Source organism: Oryx dammah, unplaced genomic scaffold (assembly GCF_014754425.2).
Source record: "Oryx dammah isolate SB20612 unplaced genomic scaffold, SCBI_Odam_1.1 HiC_scaffold_20, whole genome shotgun sequence".
Taxonomy (NCBI): Eukaryota; Metazoa; Chordata; class Mammalia; order Artiodactyla; family Bovidae; genus Oryx; species Oryx dammah.
The window spans coordinates 67,923,988-67,942,018 of NW_024070204.1; the positions used below are offsets into that span (position 1 = coordinate 67,923,988).

Genomic DNA, 18,031 nt, shown 5'->3' on the forward strand with positions numbered 1-18,031 from the left:
ACTCTGTGCCGGGCGCTTGCCCCAGAGGAGTGGTCTCATCCACACTCCTGGATGCTCACAGGTCACCCATGCACTCACTGGCTCAAACATGTATTGCACACTGGTTTGTGGCTGGCTGTGTGCAAGGCGGATGCTTCCCAGGTGGCTCTGTGGTAAAGAATCCGCCTGCAATGCGGGGGACGTGGCTTCCATTCCTGGGTGGGGAAGATCCCCTGGAGGAGGAAATGGCAACCCACTCCAGTATTCTTGCCTGGAGAATCCCATGGACAGAGGAGCCTGGCGGGGTACAGTCCATGGGGTTGCAAAGAATCTGACAAAACGGAGCGACTAACAGTGTCACTGTGCGAGGGGATACAGTGGGGACAATAGACTGAAGCCACCTGGCCTCAGAGTGTGCACTGGAGCAGGTGACACGGAGAGCGGGCAACTGCACGCGCAGCAAAGCCACAGGGAGCAGTAAGTGCCAGGAAGAGAAATACACGCACACGAGGACGCAGACAGGAGTTCTCTGATAAGGCGGTGACTGAATGAATGAAGTGAGGGAGTGAACGCCACGGGAACATCTGGAAGAAGGGCAGCCCCAGGCGGAGGGCCCAGCAAAGGCCCTTAACTGCAGACACGCGTGGCGCATGCGAGGGGCAGCAGGAAGTTGGGGCTGGAGCAAAGCCAGCAAGGACTGGGGTGATGGGGCCTGTGGTCAGGGAGGAGCCAGGTCAGGCCTTCCTGCTGAGGGTGTGGATTCCATTCTAAACGACATGACCACCTTTGACTGAGTGACCGAGGCTCACGTTTTGGAAGTATGAAGAATGGACTATGAGGTGTCAGACTCAGAGAGAAGGGGGTCTCTGCTGCCTTGCCCACACCAGCCAGCCCAAAGGACCTGGCTCCTCGCTCAAGCCCAGCCCTGCAGCAGGCACCAGGAGGAGGGTAACGGGGACCAGAGGGCCACCGCCCACTTCCATCACCCACTCAGAAAAAGCCCTGCAAGAGCCCCCATGCTTTCCCAGGTCACGCACGTCAGCCCCTAACTGGGCTCTGTGCTGCCCTGTAATTATTTTAGTCACTCATCCAGGAACCTTTAAAGGGGGCCTGGTTTCTGCCAGGCCATGTAGTAGACACGGGGACAGGAAGAAAGGTCACTGCTTTCAAGGAGCTCACATTCTTGGAGGGGAGTAGGGGAACTCAGGAAGGCTGCAGTGGGGCAGAGCCCATGCTGAGCAGGCTGACTCCCCGTGACCCTGGGCAGTGGTGACGCAGCTGGCATCCCTGGTCCATGCCAAGCTGGAACCAGTCCACAGCATACTAGCTCCATGCCCTGTCCTCCACCTCCCTGCAGTGCAGGGAGGGCATGGGAAGGGCCCAAGGGACATAGCGAGCAAGAGGCCCAGACTCTCAGAGTCAGCCCCTGGGAAAGAGCAGGGGCTTCGGCCTGGGAGCTCGTTGAAGGCTAAGACCAGGTAGTCTCACTCACGGCTGTACGGCCACCCGAGTGAGGGAGCGACCCAGGTGTGACCCGAGAGACCCGACCGCACCCAACAGAAGGGTCCAAATACGCTTCCACCTCCGACCTGAGAGGGCCAGCAGAGCATTCCCAGCCCCCGGGGCTGCTTGGAACCGCGCCGCAGGAGCCTCTTCTATCTGCAGCAGACGTGCCAGGGCCCACTGACGGGAGAGAGGCAGCACCCCTTCTGGAAGCTCCACGAACCAGTTCCCCGGAGGGGAGCCTTCACCCAAGCCCACAACAGCATCCCCCTGCCCCCATACAATAGCGCTGAGTATTCTGGCTTAAATAATCATAACATCTTTGAGCACAAGATACCCTTTCATTTCAACGACCCTATTTTACAAAAGAATAAATGGGCTCAGAAAGGCTAACTCCCACCTAAGGCCTCCAGCTCCTAAGTGGTGGCGCTGAGATTCCAGTTCCCTCCAATGCCAGAGTCCACATGCTCACCCTCTCAGAAGACCACCTCCCTGGCTTTCACAGGCCCTCCAGAGGCCTTCTCAGGGCTGCTCTGGGTACTGTCCATCCTGGGAGTCTGGCCTCCTGCAAAGCCTACGGCTGATTCGTGGTGATATATGGCAGATACCAACACACTGTTGTAAAGCAATTAACCTCCAATTAAAAACAAATTTTAAAAAAGAAAACTTGGGCGTGTGGGGTGTTTTTTCTTAATCAGGTGGAAAAGCTGCCTTTATCAAATGAAAGTAGGCAACCACAAGCCTTATAAAAGCAGAGTGGCTCCTATACCACCATAACCAATGCTGGGGCTCCTAACCCTTCCCTGCAGGCTGGCTCAGCTGACCCTGGCTCTCCTCTGCTGTCTCAGGTCCCACCACCCAGCAGTCCTGCTTCCTGCAGCTAGTGTGCCTTGACGCCTCCACATTCCAGCTTAAGAGCATCGACCTCGGAGGCAGCGGGGCCTTCTCATCTTTGCTTGGCTGGTGAAGGAACTCAGCCGATAGCCAGACAGACATGCTTGCCCCGGGCACTGGAGGCTGCTCAGTGACAGAGCTGCCACTAGAACCCAGGTGTCCTGTCTCCTGACTACTGGCCAGACCGAGGTGACCAGGACCAAAGGCAGGAAGGGCGGGACTGACGCAATGACCCCAGGTGGGCAGGACGGCGCTTGCCCAGCTCCTGGCCAGCCAGGTGTCCACCACACGACCTATGCCGCTAGCCCCCAGCCCACAGACTTCTCCCTCCAGAGAGGAACCCAAAGCTGTGAAAGCCCCGCATTCCTGGAACAGCCACGCCTGGGGCCCCCGGTGCTCTGGGAGAGTTTCAGGGAGCCATGAGGAGACCCTCCTGCAGATCAGCCTGGTGCAGAAGCCCGGCTCATCTGTGAGGATTTCACTAAAGACTGCTCACTGTGGTAAAGCCTAAGAGCTCTGGGGCAGGCATCCATGCAAAGGGAGGCCAGCGTCTTGCACCTGCCTAAGGGGTCTAGCGCCTCAGGATGCCATTGAATCTGAGATTCTGAGTGTTTCAGAGACTCCAATCTGAGATTCCGAGGGTCTGCATGGATCCCAGATTCCAGGCATTTATAGGGATTGTTTATAATTGGTGTTTGCTGGAATTCCCAGACTGTATTCTAACTGTGTATGAATGCAAGTCTCAGAAGACACCATTCTTTCAGCTGGATGGAGCCCTGAGAAGGAGAAAGCAGGTTCTGTGACATCCTGGGCCTCCTGGCCTGACTGAGGACCACTGGCTACCCCTCCCCCACAGGCAGGACAGGCTAATGCAGTCCCATCCTCCTGTTTGACTTGGCCACATAAATCACCCTCCCAATAATATTTGTATTGATTATCTAGATTGGAAGCCTCAATTGGCTCCATTGTCTCACTTCCTCTCTCAGGGCTCACAGATGGGGTCCCAGCCCCTCATCTGCGTTACTAATGCGACATTTAAATGGAGCAGTCTCAGTGGCCCTCAAGGCCCCTTGCTGCCCTGGGTGCTGGGAGACTGGAGGAGTGATAAACATGTTCCTTGACAGAGAATCATTAAATCTAGACTTTGTGGAGCTGGAGGAGAAGCCAGGATGGGCAAGTCCCTGTATACGCCAGGTGTGGTTCCCCCAACACCTCCAGGCTACTTGTCAGACACCCAGAGTTCAGGCTAGACCCTCCCCATCAGCACGACGAGCCTCTCGACAAAACCTCTCAGTGACTCGGGTGCACACGGATGTTTAAGAGGCGAGGCGAGTCCATCCCTTGCAATGCACAGAAGGGAGACTGCTGAGCCCCAGAGATGCTCAGGCCACACGGGAGAGACCGCTAAGCCTCGGGTTCAGGTGAAGGAAACAAGAGGGCAAGTGGCTTCTGGAGAGAGGGGCCCGCCATTGCCTACCTCCTCTCCCTCCCGAGCTCCGGACCCCGATCTCAGAGCCTGGACAGATGGCTCAGACCACAGTCTGACCCCCCTGTACTCTCCCAGCCTGGAGGGGCCAGAGAGAACTCCGGGGACTCCCCAGGAGGGCACCTCCCTCCTGCCCCAGCCAGCCAGCTGCCCCTTCCCTGGCAGCAACTGGACGGCAGATCCCAGGGAAAACCAGCACCTGGGTCTGCCCAGCACAGCCAGGCGTCCACAAAGGGGGGAAGCAGAGAGCTGAGGCCACAGAGAGGCGGCCAGCAGAGGGCCTGGGAGAGGTGGGGAGGAGGGCGAGGACCCTGGTCAGAGGGAGGGAAGCAGGGAGAGAGCCTGAGATGGTGGGGATGGGGTAGGCAGAGTGATGGACAGGAGCAACCAGGAGGAGGGAGGTAGACTCAAGAGACAGAGATGCCAGATGAAAGGAGGAGCAGCCAGACCAAGAAAGGGAGCAGGGGGAAGAGGGAGGAGGGAGACGAGGCAGTAACGCGCGATGGGGCAGGAGAGGGAGGAGGCAGCTGGCCTGGAGGAGCCGGAGCCCAGCCCGGCCCAGCCCGGCCGGCCAGCCCAGCCCCCAGTGACAGCGCAGCTGCCACACTCGGGCCCACCACGAGGTCAGTCCTGCCCCGGGGCACAGGGAGAATAAATAGTGTCCAAGATAAAGAGATCCAAGAAATTATTTGTCTTGTTGTCATGTCTTGACTGCAATGGGCAAGGACTGGCAGGCAGGCAGAGCTTCGTCTCAGAACAGCCCAGGCTGGCAGGCACGGCAACCACAGCCCCCCAGCCCATGGCTGGGACCTGGGACACCTTCCAGAACCCGGGCCTGGGAAGGTAGGAAGCGGTGAGGGAGCGGTCGGCACTCGCTCAGGGGCTGGGCGGGAGGAGTCTTGGGTGCCTCCCTCACGGCTGAGGATCTCTGCGGCTAGGGGCCTGTGGACCGAAGGGAGTCGGTACAGCACTCCTTCCGGCCCCCTGCAGAGGGAGCCTGGGGCAGGTGATGGCTTCTGAACACCTCAGTGGAGCTGGGTCGTTCCAGGGTCAAAGGCAGGTCAAGGGCAGCCCCAGGTTGTGTGAGCACCGTGTTTCATAAGAGAGCAAACTTCAGCCCACAGAGCGCACATGCACACGCCTCTCCGTGCAAATACGTATACTCTCACACACATATGCACACACACGCTCGCACCAGGCCAATTTCCACCACCACCACAAACCTCCAAAAAACATTCCCCAGAGGCTCCCACCCAAGCATCTGAACCGTGGACAGGTGAAACGACACCTGGGGAGCAGCAGCAACCTGTTAGACCCCAGCCCCTGGCAAGCCACGATTACCCATGACAGCTAATATCTATGGGGCATTGACCAGCAAGAGTAGGCTTTACTCATGTCTTCAGTTACTACTCCCAACAAGGCTGTCAGGGATGTGCTTCTGCATCCCCATTCCACAGATGAGGAAACTGAGGCCCAGAAAGACTCAGCACTGGGTGCAAAACCATGCAGCCAGGATCTGGGCGAGCTGGGATTTGAACCTGAGGTCTCGGCGACCAGGAAGATGCACACAGTGGGGCAGGAAGGGGTGGACACCTACCATACTTGTCCCCGTCCTCGCCGCGGGCGCTGATCCTGCGGCCCAGGACCTGGATGTGCTTCCCGCTGGTCCGGCTGTAGAGCTGGTACAGCCGCAGCTGCTTACGGCTCACATCGTCCCGAGCCCGCGTCTGGTTCTCCACGTGGATGCGGAAGTCCACGTTCTCCTCGGCCGCCAGCACCTGGGCAGGGAAAGGGGTGACAGTGAGCCACCCTGGAAGCCCAGACACCCTGCGTGCAGGAGCCACGTTCACAGCAGAGAGCCAGGGCCTCCGTGATGCCAGCTCTGGGGCAAGCACCAGCACATGCTCGTAACTGCCCTGCTTGTCGTTGCTCCGTCGCTCCGTCGTGGCTGACTCTTTGCAACTCCAAGGACTATAGCCCATCAGGCGCCTCTGTCCGTGGGATTTCCCAGGCAGGAATACTGAGTGGGTTGCCATTTCCTTCTCCAGGGGATCTTCCTGACCCAGGGAATCAAACCTGTGTCTCCTACACTGGCAGGCGGATTCTTTACCACTGAGCCACCAGGGAAGCTCAATTGCCCTGTTATTTCCCATTTCATAGCTGGGGCAACTGAGGCTCAGAGAGGTGAGGCAAGTTGTCCAAGGTGGCCCAGCCAGGAAGCTGCAAAGCTGAGAATCAGGTCTAGGTCTATTTGGAAACACATATATTTGACAGCAAACAAAGTTTGCTTTCTTTCTGCCACAGCCCCAAATTAAAATAAGAAATATGGACCAGAGTTGCCCATGTGACCTTGAGAACACAGTTTGTTCTGCCTCAGATTTCTCCCCAGTAAAAGAGTGGAGCAGAGCCCCCATCCTGACTGCAACCCAGGATGGCTGTGACGGTAAAGTGAGCCAATGGGAAGAAAAGTACCAAAATCATCACGGAGATGGGACAGGGATTAGGGGCATATCACTGCTCTTTAGGTCCTCAGTGGGAAAGGAGGGAGACCTGGCAAGTTTCTCCCTCGGAATGAATGATCCACACCCCACTGTCACTTCTCCCCTAGGAGCTGATGCTGGAGGGGTTTTCCTCTTCGTACTGTAATGGTCCTTATGCTCGCCTCTACCACCAAGCATTTGCCCACACCCCTGACCCCTTGTAGAGAAGCTTTTGCTTAGCATCTCCCATCAAGTTTCCTGTACCCGAGAAGTTTAGGGCTTCTCTGTTAGCTCAGGTGATAAAGACTCTGCCTGCAATGCAGGAGACCCCGGTTTGATCCTTGGGTCGGGATGATCCCAAGGAGAAGCGAACGGCAACCCACTCCTGTATTCTTGCTTGGAGAATTCCATGGACAGACCATGCGGTCACAGAGTCAGACATGACTGAGCAACTAATACTTTGCAGAGATAGCCTATGCATACACACACACATAAAAAATCCACCCACTTTTATAGGCTTCCCTGGAGGCTCAGTGGTAAAGAATCCTCCTGCCAATGCAGGGGACATGCATTCGATCCCTGGGTCGGGAAGATCCGCTGGAGGAGAAAATGGCAACCCACTCCAGAATTCTTGCCTGGGAAAATACTATGGACAGAGGAGCCCGGTGGGCTACAGTCCATGGGGTTGCAAATAGTCAGACACGATTTAGCAACTAAACAACAACTAGAAGTTTAGTTCACGTCTGACCACACTCTCCAGGAATCCAGCTCTGGCTAAGCCAACAGTATCTCTCCAGTCTTCCTTTCCCGAACATGGTCCAGGTGAGACCTGAACAACGTGCACGTACCTCCTCACCAGCTTTCTGCTTCTACTCTCTCCCGCCTGGAAGTCCATCTCCCACCAAATCCAATCACCTTGTGTAATCCTCTCCTACACTCTCCAGGGCTTCCCATCAAGTTTAGATTTTTTTTGGGGGTGGGGGGGGAACCATTTTTTAAAAGCCTTTCATTGAATTTGTTACAATATTGCTTCCGTTTTATGTTTTGATTTTTTTGGCTATGAGGCATAGGGGATCTTAGCTCCCTAACTAGGCATGGAACCCTCACCCTCTGCCTTGGAAGGCAAAGCCTTAACCACTGGGCTTCCAGGGAAGTCCCTTCCCATCATGTTTTTATAAAGGTCCCCATTGTGGCCTCAAGGCCCTGCAAGATGAACCCCTGACCGCTTTTCCACCTCCGTCTCCCAGCACTTCTTCCTCCCATTACACTGGCTGCCTGAGTATGCCTCTGAGCATTCCACACAGAAAACCCAACAGGTGCCTCAGGGCCTTTGCACTTGTCTTCCCTCTGTTTCACTGCTCTCTCCCAGACTTTTGCCCTCTGGTTCCTCTAATTCATTGGAGTCTCTGCTCAAATGTCACATCCTGAGATAGGACTTCCGTGACTGCTTCTCTGGGGCGGCCCCCACTTTTGTCGCTCTTCATCTCTCTACCACGCTTTGGTTTTCTTTCTAGTATTCATCAACCTGACATAAGCATCTACTTATCTGGTTTTTGTCTGTCTCCCTGACTGGTTTGCTACCACATCCTCAGCGCTCAGCATAGTAGAAACTCAAACACTTGTCAAATGAATGAATGAATGAACAAGTTAACATTGAAAAGATCCGGGCTCCTGTCACCCCATGTAACATTGAAGGAGGTTTCCCTGCATACGTGCTAAGTCACTTCAGTCACGTCCGACTCTCTGTGACCCTATGAACTGTAGCCCATCAGGCTCCCCTGTCCATGGGATTCTCCTGGCAAGAATGCTGGAATGGGCTGCCATGCCCTTCTCCAGGGATTTTTCCCAACCCAGGGATCAAACTCACGTTCTCTTACATCTGCATTGGCAGGCAGGGTTTTTTCTTTTTTACCACTAGCACCTCTGGATTTCCCTGTGCCCTGATAATTGTATGCCTGTCCCAGCCCATTTAACCAGAAAGCTAAGTAATTCTTGAAGTCCAGACAGCATCCCAGGTTTGTTCTAGGCATGCTGGGCTTTCAGGATCCCATTCCTATGTGAGCAGGACCCCATTCAGCCCATGGAAGAGCTCTTGGAATCAGGACTGCGTGAGCATGTCTCACCCCTCAGCTGTGGAGCTCCTTGGGGCAGGAACTGTGTTTTCCTTCTTTCTACACCCCATGCCGAGGCTTCCCAGGTTTCTCAGATGGTAAAGAATTTGTCTGCAGTGCAGGAGACCTGGGTTCAATCCCTGAGTCCGGAAGATCCCCTGGAGAAGGGAATGGCTACCCACTCCAGTATTCTTGCCTGGAGAATCCATGGACAGAGGAGTTTTGTGGGCTACATTCCATGGGGTCGCAAAGAGTCAGACACGACTGAGTGAATAACACACTTACTTGCTTATGCCCAAGCCAAGGTCTCTGTGCCCTGGCGGGCCTGTACGCGTCCTTCCACCCCAGCCTGAGCCTCATAGGCACTTCAGCTGGACCACGTCATTTAACCTTCACTGTCATCCTCATGGTGGAAACACTATCCCACATGACATGTGAGGAAACTGAGGCTCTGAAGCTGGACCAACACAGTCACAGAGCAGGCCTTGGCAGAGGTAGCCCCAAGTTGTACAGTCCCCAGAGCGCTGCTTTCAGCCCCCCCTCACTGGGCCCCGCCTGCCCCACCAGTGCCATCGGGAGCAGGACCCAGGTTCAAAACCCAGGGCTAGCCACTCCTGAGCTGAGGGTCCCCAGGCAAGTTACTGAGAGGTGACAACGATACCCACCTCGTGGGCTGCTATGAATATTATACACACAGTCTTAGAGCAGTTGCCTGGTACAGAGTCAAGTGCTCAGCAGGCATAGATAATTACTGAGTGGGGCCTTCGTGGTGGTCTAGTGGCTGAGACTCATGCTCCCAATACAGGAGGCCTGAGTTCGATCCCTGGTCAGGGAACTAGGCCCCACAAGCCGTAACTAAAGATGTCATATGCTGCGATGAAGACCAAAAATCACCTGTGCCACAACTAAGACCCAGCATAGCCCAGGAAATAGATATTAGAATAAAAAAACTACTGAGAGGATACCAGGGATGCTTTTAAGAGGCTCTTGGTAAAACCCCGCAAACAGAAGCCTCCCCATGACACAAGTAGGTCATACTCTCACATCCTTAGGGACAAGGCCCTTGAGCTGCTCAGATGAGAGTCTGGGAAGATGTCAGTGCTTTTGATCATCCCTTCAGCCCTAGGACATGGGAATGCTTGTCACCCCATTTAGCACATGTGGAAACCAAGGCTCAGAAAACTGAGTTGGTTGCTCTGAACTGCACTGCCCAGGGACACAGGGTCTGTTCACCGGCACACCAAGCGTGCACACGTTTCACTTGCATGACCTTCAGTGGCCAACCCATTCAGAGCCAGTTCTCATACCTGGGACCCGCTTCCTGTGACACCCTGGCGCTCAGGGAGGACAGAGCTTTCATGCCCCCGAGGCCCACACCTGAGGGGCCTGTGGAATGACGTTACAAGGTGGGCCAGCCCTGTCCCCCGCCCCCAGGGCCAGGCCTCCTCCCCTCTTCTCCAGATCTCCTCCTGCTCACAGGAGACCTTATTGACCAGAGGTCAAACCAATCTCCTCACCCCTGGTCCCTGAGGGGCGCTGTCCCGCCCGGAAGCAGCCTCCCATTAACGATTTTCCTCCTGGCCCACTGGGCAGAGGGGGCCGGGTGACCCAGGGTCAGCAAGGCTATGCGGGGCCATTCCCAGGGTGTGGGGACAATCCATCTTGCCCAGCTCCCACCATCTGAACCACACTCTGGGGCCAGGTCAATCCCGAGGGAGGTCACCGGGTGGCCTCCGACATGGAGACAGAGTCCGTCCATTTGGAAAGGTGGGGAGCACCCTGGGCTTCCTGGGCCGGGCGTCTGGGGGCTGCAGGTCTTTGCATGGGCCGGATCCTCCATGGCTGAGTCCCTTTGCGTCCACCCGAAACTGTCACAGCACTGTCAATCAGATACACTCCAACACAACACAAAAGCCCTGGATAAAGCCTTGCATGTGCGCTCAGTCGTGTCCGACTCTTTCGCGACCCCATGGACTGTAGCCCACCAGGCTCTTCTGTTCGTGGGATTCTCCAGGCAAGAATACTAGAGGGGATTGCCATTTCCTTTTCCAGAGGCTCTTCCCGACCCAGGGATCAAACCCGTGTCTCCTGCATTGCGGGCAGATTCTCTACCGCTGCACCACCTGGGTCTACAATACAAAATAAAAAGTTTAAAAAAAAAAGGCGCCCGGTCCCCTCTGCCTGTCTGGCCCCTGCCCCAGGCACCTCCTCTGGAAGGTACCTGTTTCCTCTCCTCTGGACTCAGGTTGGGTTATAGCCTGTGGGCACTACTGTAACGCATTGTTCATTGTCCCCGGGGTCCAGTTTACCTGGTGTACCCCTGAATCTCCACCTTTGCATCTGGCAAATGCTTGCCATACAACTGCGGCTAGGATGAGGGGGTCCTGGCAGCCAAAGTCAGCCCGCCACTTACTAACCAGATGAGCTGAGTAACAAGAGAGGGTTTTTAAAGCCATCAGTTGCTAAGTTCTCCTCTGTTCCAGGCTCTCTGCTAAGAAGACCTCAAGACACGGTACCTCATCACACTTCTTCAGTCTCCTGTGGAGGAAGGCCCAGCACTGGTCCACCTCTCCAGGTCTGCCTATGGAGCTCAGGCAGAACAGCACTGCTCGGGAGGGTCCTCTCCCTCCTCTTTCCTGCTACTTGGCCTCACCGCCCAAGAGGGGCCCGTCTTCCAGGCCTTCCTAGAGCAGTCATAGCTGCTCTCTACCCGGCTAACAGCTATCCAGGTGCATAAACACCAGGGGTGCTGAAAGGCTGCAGTGTGACAGGAATCAAAAGGCCGCAGCTCTCATGAGGTGAACAGGGATGGACAGGCAGGGTGTCTCCTGGGGCAGAGATCAGGGCCTTATAAGAGGCTCTCCTTCTCCCGCCCACCACATACCTGCCTTTTGGGTCAGGGCAGCTTTTCCCACAACAGAGGAGCCTGTGGTGGGGGTCTTCCTGAAGCCTGACCGAGACCACGATTGCCTCCTGGGGCCCCCCTCCCTCACCTTGGGCTCTGATGGGAATATTCACACCCAGACCCAGGAATTGCACAGGGGCAGCAATGGCCCAATGGGTTCAATTGTGCCCACCTGGCTGTGCCCCAGAACGTAGCATGGACAGGGTGGTGCTTGGTGGAACAGAGCTCGCCTTCTCTGCCTGCAGTCTCACGGCGGGGGGCTCCCCTATTCCAGAATCCATCTGGCTGCCCCCATCCATAGCACAGCACCCACACGTAGTCCTTTCCCATCCAGCCCCCACCTACCTTCCAAGCCTCCTCCCTTAGGCATCTTGGAGGGAAACTAACATGTGTGAAAAGATGTTGGGGTGAGCCCCCCATGCCAGGGCCAGCTTCCAGGTTTCCATCTCCCCAATCCCTCATGACTCTGAAGGCATGTTTGCAGGAATTTCCTATTTTTTCCTGGGCCCACCTCCCACCATTGGCCACATCTTCTATATACACACCTTACATCTAGACACCCACATCATACACATTCAACAAGGTAACTAACACTCACTGACCTCAAGTGTGACCTGGCTCCATCGCAAATCACCAACTTATTCGACTTCTTTAACCCTCAGTTTTCTCATCAGCAGAATGAGATTGCTTACAATTATTTATCTCAGAAAACCATTAGTAATCATTAGGTACCTTTTTTCTTTTTCTTTTGTCTAAACAGCCACAACTTATGGAGCATGTCCTCTGTGCTAAGAACAACTTTAAGTAAATTATCTCACGTCGTCCCCAGAGCAGCCCTATGAGTCGGTATGATCATTATCCCCATTTCCCAGATTAGGAAACTGAAGCTCAGATAGGTTACATTGCACAGAATTGGTGCAAAAAAGGATCAAGATTTGGATCCAGCTCAGCTTAGGATGCACACTCCCCTCCTCTTCAGCCTGGCCTGCTTCTCTCTGCTTTTCCCTTCTCTCTGTCACCCACCTCTCCCCCATTCAGGAAAGCAGTTGACTCTGGCCACAAGCCAGTGGGGCAGGGATGGAGGTGGAGGATTAAACATGAAAGGACTGAAGGCCTTGAGCTCCCCATCCTACCTAAGAGAGGAGGATGGGCTCAGACTGCCCCCTCCCGCCCAGGTCCCCATTCTTGAGGCCTCACAAAACCCGTGCCCCTGTCTCCAGGCAGCCTGCCCAGAAAGGGAGGGTCTCCCCAGTCCCAGGAGAGGCAGCCCCCAGACTTCCGGCCACATTCCACCACCGCCTGCCTCCTGCTCTAGGAGTAGCATCGGGCCGGCCGTGCCGAGGCCTTTCAGAGCTTCTCCAAATTCTGGATTCAACCCCGAGACCTGCACTCCCTTCCAGGAGTGGCCCCTGGTAGAGTCAGCACCCTCTCCAAGCTGAAAGGCAGCTCCCAAACTCTTCCTCGAGAGCAAGCCTGGCCTCCTGCCCAGGATCTGATGCCAGTCATAGAGCTCTGTGGATTATTATTGTCATTGAGAGTGAAACTAATGCTGGCACCCACCTAGTGGGCACGTGCTCAGGGCCAGGGCCTGAGCTAAGCACTTTCAGGCCCCACTTCCTCACTGCTCACAGGACCTGAGCAGGTTAGTGCGATCGCCATCCCCATGATGCAGGGAGACACAGAGAGGCTGAGGGATCTGCCCAAGGTGGACGAACTCAGATGCGCCAAGACCAGGGCCTATCTCTGGCTCCAGAGCCCATCAGGTTCCCCAAGCAGCCACCCTTGGACAGGAAGGGTAGGAGAAAGGCCAGACCACCCCTGAATCTGAGCTTGGCTCACTCAGACCCAGGCCCCACCCACCCTGCAGCTCCGGGCTCCTCCCCTCTCTGCCGTCACACTCACCATATCCATCCCAGTCAGGACAGAGTGACCCTCCAAAGGGTACTTCCCCACCCCCAGCCTGTCCATTAAGCTCCCGGGGTTGTCAATGTATTGATTGGCAGGGCTGAGCATCACCACGGGAGGGGGTGTGGCCACCCAAGGCGCTGACTGGGGGCGCCTCCTCCCCATACATCAGCCTCTCTGTACAGATCGTCAATATGGGCGCCGCAGCCAGTCAACCCTGGAGCCAGCTTGTGGGAGGACTCCTACAGACCCACGCTCCCTTCTTTCCTCCCTTTCTCATTCCTTCCAGTCCCTTTTCCTGGAAACCCTTGGGTGGGGAGAATGGTCCTGCATGTCAAAGAGGTAATAAATAAGCCCTTTATTCCAGCATTCAAGGCCCATCATGGCCTTTTACATCACCCCCATTCCTGAACTTGATGCACCAGCCACTCCAACCAGTGTGGAGTCCCCTGAGCACAGCAGGCTGTTCCCTGCTCCTTGCAGAAATGCTCCATGTGCCTGCAAAGGCTTTTCTGTGTGCACACGCATGCATAAACACACACACAGAGGCAGGCTCAGACTCTTTACCCAGCTTGTTCTTTTTTCAAGACTCAAATGGAACTCCTTCCCCGGCCAGATCATCCCTTTACCCTGAGTCTAGTTTCAAGGCCCTTCATCAGAACACCCTCTGCACAGATTTTGCTCAAGTCCCTGAGTGTTGAGACAGGTCCTGAATACCCTGTGGCCCCCAGCTGGTACAGGGTTGAGGGGGTTCAATCCGAGTACCCGGCCCTCAGGGAAGCTGCTCCCCACAGCCCTCTACTCTGCTGACCTGACATTAGAGCTGCACGGTCGGTCTGTGCCAGGCCTCCTCTGACTTCAGGAACCAGGGGCTGGCAGACAGGCAGGACTCGGGGCACACCACAGTCAAACGCATCACCGCGGCCCGTAGTCACTGAGCGCTGGTAATGAGCCGGGTGCTGCAGCAAGAGCTTCCCCCAGGGGACCACAATGCACCCCGGCAGTAACCCCAAGGGGGGGGGGGTCCCACCTTGATGCTCTTATTAAAGCTGAGCCACAGAGAAGCCAGAATTCCCTCAATCATTCAGCTTCCAGGTGGCCGAGGCGGGGTATGACCCAGGTAGGTTGAATCCAGAGCCTGAGCTCCTATTCATCCCTGTGAGCCCCAGCAGAGAATACAGTGGGTCATGGAGCAGTGAGAAAGTGCGAAGGGGTTCTGAGGCACAGGTGGGATGAGGAGAGTGGTAAAAAGCCACTCTGCCCAAAGCACCTGCCATCTCTTCACAGCACATTCAGGAAAAATGCCGAACCCTCAGATATCTTCTTCATCTTGCTCAAAACCCAGTCCAGGGTCAGCCATGATTGCTAATGAGAAGCCCCATAATTGAATGCCCCCTGCATTTCAGGTTCATGATATGGCTTCAGTGACTGTTCCCAAGGAGTGGTATTACTATGCCTATTTCTCAACTGATGAGGAGATAAGAGACTCAGAGAGGTTAGCGATCTTTCCCAAGGGCACACAGCCTGTGAGTGATGCAATGAGGATAAAATTCAGACCTAAACCCAAGATCTGTGCTCAGACAAGAGGGGGCTTGATATCACCAATGCAAGGAGCGGGTCCTTCTGGCTTTCTCCAGCACTGTGCAGCACGTCAGCACACACAGAGCATATAATCCGTCGAACAACTACACTGACTCACTTACTGAGTGTAGCCTCGGCGCCAGCTGCTCTGTGCCCACTGTCCTAGTTAGTCCTCCTCACCACAGCCCTTAGGAGGCAGGTACCTTCCACAGCTCCATTACACAGATGGGAAAACTGAGTGCCAAGAGTGGAAGGCTAAGAAATTTGCCAAACAGCTGCTCAGCAGCACGGACAGGATTCAAACCAAGATTTCTCCTATGTCAAGGCCCACACATTCAAGCTTCACAGAAGCTGCCTAGCTTACTTCACTGACACCCAGGTGGATAAACTGAGGCACAGTGAGGGAGGTCACCCAGCGAGCCAGGGATGGAGCCAGGACTCCAATCCAAGCATCCTCAGCACGTTTCTGCTCTGTGGCCCATGGGGGGCTTTTCTTTGGCCCCATCCTCAGCAAAGCAGTATTTTAAATGGACTTGAGGCCTTATGCCATTTGGATGTCAGAGCAAACAAAAGCCAGTCACCTCCCAGCCACAATCAGCAAGTCTGCCTAAAGCCTGAGGGCCCGCTTACCCTTCCATGTTTCCGAACAAATCCCAGTGCTCAGACCTCAGGAGCCAACAGCAGGCCCTGGCCCTGCCTGAGGCCCGGTGGCTCTCCTCAGCCTCACTGGCAAGGCCCATGGCATTACCCTCCAAGTGGTTGGCCACGGGTTCCTGTGAGTGAGGGGCAAGCGCAACCCAGCACAAGATAGGAGCACACAGATATCCATCAGACAACTCCTGCCCTCAGAAAGAAAGCAATCAACCCCTTCCTTCTCCCCAGTCACCAGGAGGTAGAGTGACGTGGGCAAGTGGAGCTTACGCCACTCACAGGGCAGTGGAGGGAGTCCTCCCAGAGCAAAGTCTTGAAATGCAGGTAAGATTTCAGAGCCCTGGGCTCTGCACTCCCCCCTGCTCCACATCCTTAGGGAGGAGGAACTGTTTTACTGGTTGTTTCCTTCCCATTTTATCCACGCAAAAGCTGAGACCCAGAGAGGTTAAGTAACTTGCCCAAGATCACACAGCAAAGACAAGGCAGAGTGACTCTCTGAGCCTGGCGGACCTGGAGCCTCTGAAGTGCTGTTTCATCAGCCTGGGTCCTAGAGTGGCTAAACTAGAGGTGAATCCCACTCTGCCTCACTCTCCTGCCGTGCACCCGAAGGCAGATTACTTCTTGCCCCTGAGCCTCACTCCCTTCATCTGAGAATTCCTAATCTCAGGCTGCCTGTGAGGCACAGCCTAGGTGCTGTGAGAAACCGTCCTTCACGTAACGAGTCCGCAGCACCTGGCGGGAGCTCCCGGTGAGGGTGTCAGCCCGACACCCTGCTTTCCCATGCCAAGAACGTCTCTGATCAGGACCAGCTGAGGGCAGAAAGTCTCCTCCCTGTCCCCACCCACCTCCCTCTGGGGCCCACCATGCCCTCGCAGTCTCCAGGGAGGGAAGAGGCAACGCTGTGGCCCTGACATGCTACCCAGAGCATGCTGGACCCTGGCAGTGCCAACCACAGGAAATTTTAAAAATCCACCTCCTTGCCTCAGAGCAGGTAGCACTCCTGGGCTGCAGGAAGGCTGCAGGGTGCCCCTCTCCCCTTCCATGTGGGGAGAGGGCTGAACCCACCAGCCCTGTGCCCCCTACAAAACTCCCACATCTAGCTTGGAAACCCTTTTAGACCAGAACATCCCAGGACGAACAGGGCCTGAAGACACCAGATCAGATGCCCTCAACCACAGACAGCCCCCAGGCCCCCACCAGCTCTGATCCCAGCTACAGGGATCCTATCATGGAGATCCAACAAGATCACCAGATCTCTCCTTCAGGACACCTAGCATGTCTCTGGAGACTCAGTGTCCCCATCAGTATGCTTTCAGTATTTCTCGAAAAGTCTGCCTGGTGTGCTGGAAAGAATACAAGATCCTGATTTCAGAGAGTTGAAGCTTAGCCGTGGCCTTGAACAAACTGCTTCCCCACTCTGGGCCTCAGTTTCTCCATCTGGGAGATGGGAATATCATCCTCACCTCCTTCAGTCTCCCTTGCCACGAGGTAGCAGGAACGAAACAAACTTCCTGACGCAAGAGCCACTTGGAAATTCTTACAAGCAAAACTTGCTCAACAAAGGCGGGTCATTTCTCCCCCGCCTTGGTTTCCCCCTCTGTCAGCCAGGAGGCCACTCCCTGCCTCTCAGCACTTCATCCTGGAAAGGAAGGCGCTGAAGGAGCTCCTGTGAGTCTGGCACACTCCCTCTCTAGACCAGGGGCTCCATGAGGCCAGGAAGCGACTGGCCTTGCTCCACGGCCAGCAAGAATCAGGTTTGCGGCCAACATGCGAGGAAGGGACACCTGACTGGTCAGATGAACGGATGCATGAGGCTGCTTCTTGAGAAATTAAAAGTGCAACCCAACAGGACTGCTTTCCATTCTTTTGAAGTCCCAGAGGACTCTGTCTCTGGCTTCGCCATCCTAGTGAACTGGAAGAAAGCTTCTAAACCGCACTGAGGAGGCCAGGTGTAGGGGTGGTCAGGACAAGGCCTGGAAGGACACTTCCAGACTTGAACAAGCGTGGCAAGGGAGGAAGCAGCGCTGTGGGAGGCAGGACGGGGCGGGGGGGGGGGGGGGGGGGGGCGGCGCTCCGGCCTCACAGCCTGTCTGGGGAAGGCGAGGACCTGGCGGAGCCGGCGGCAGGAACAATGTCAGGCAGGTGCCAGCGGAGCTGCGTGAAAGGCCCAGCCCGGTGTCGTTGTCCGCGCTCAGCCAAGTGCAGAAAAGCAATTTACTGGTCACGCCGCTTGCTCCCCTTGGAAATTTTTAAAATTCTTCCGATTTGAGCTATCCACGGTGTCCCAAGTCGTGTGGAGAAAGGATTTTATTAAATTCCCAGCTTCTAGCTCCTGGGGGTTGCTGGGGGGGGGGGGGGTTGGGGGGAGGGTGGGGGCAGTGTCTGGCATTGACTGTGCTCAAGGAAATGTGGCTGGGGGCAGGGGGCCCAGTGGGGGCTTGGTGGCTAATAGATGGGAAGACGCAGGAGCCCAGAAACTCCATTGCTAGGACTGGACCAGTTCTCCAAAACACTAGGGCCGGGAGGGAAGGGCGTT

General features: G+C 55.6%; 1 protein-coding gene across 1 annotated transcript in view; it reads right to left on the reverse strand.

Moving 5' to 3' along the window:
* Nucleotides 1-18,031, reverse strand: part of FGF18 (fibroblast growth factor 18) — a 35,509-nt gene that overhangs the window by 14,601 nt on the left and 2,877 nt on the right. Inside the window, exon 3 of the mRNA XM_040262761.1 lies at nt 5,460-5,640. Within this exon, the coding sequence (XP_040118695.1) occupies nt 5,460-5,640 (181 nt within the window). The remainder of the gene's footprint in view (nt 1-5,459; nt 5,641-18,031) is intronic.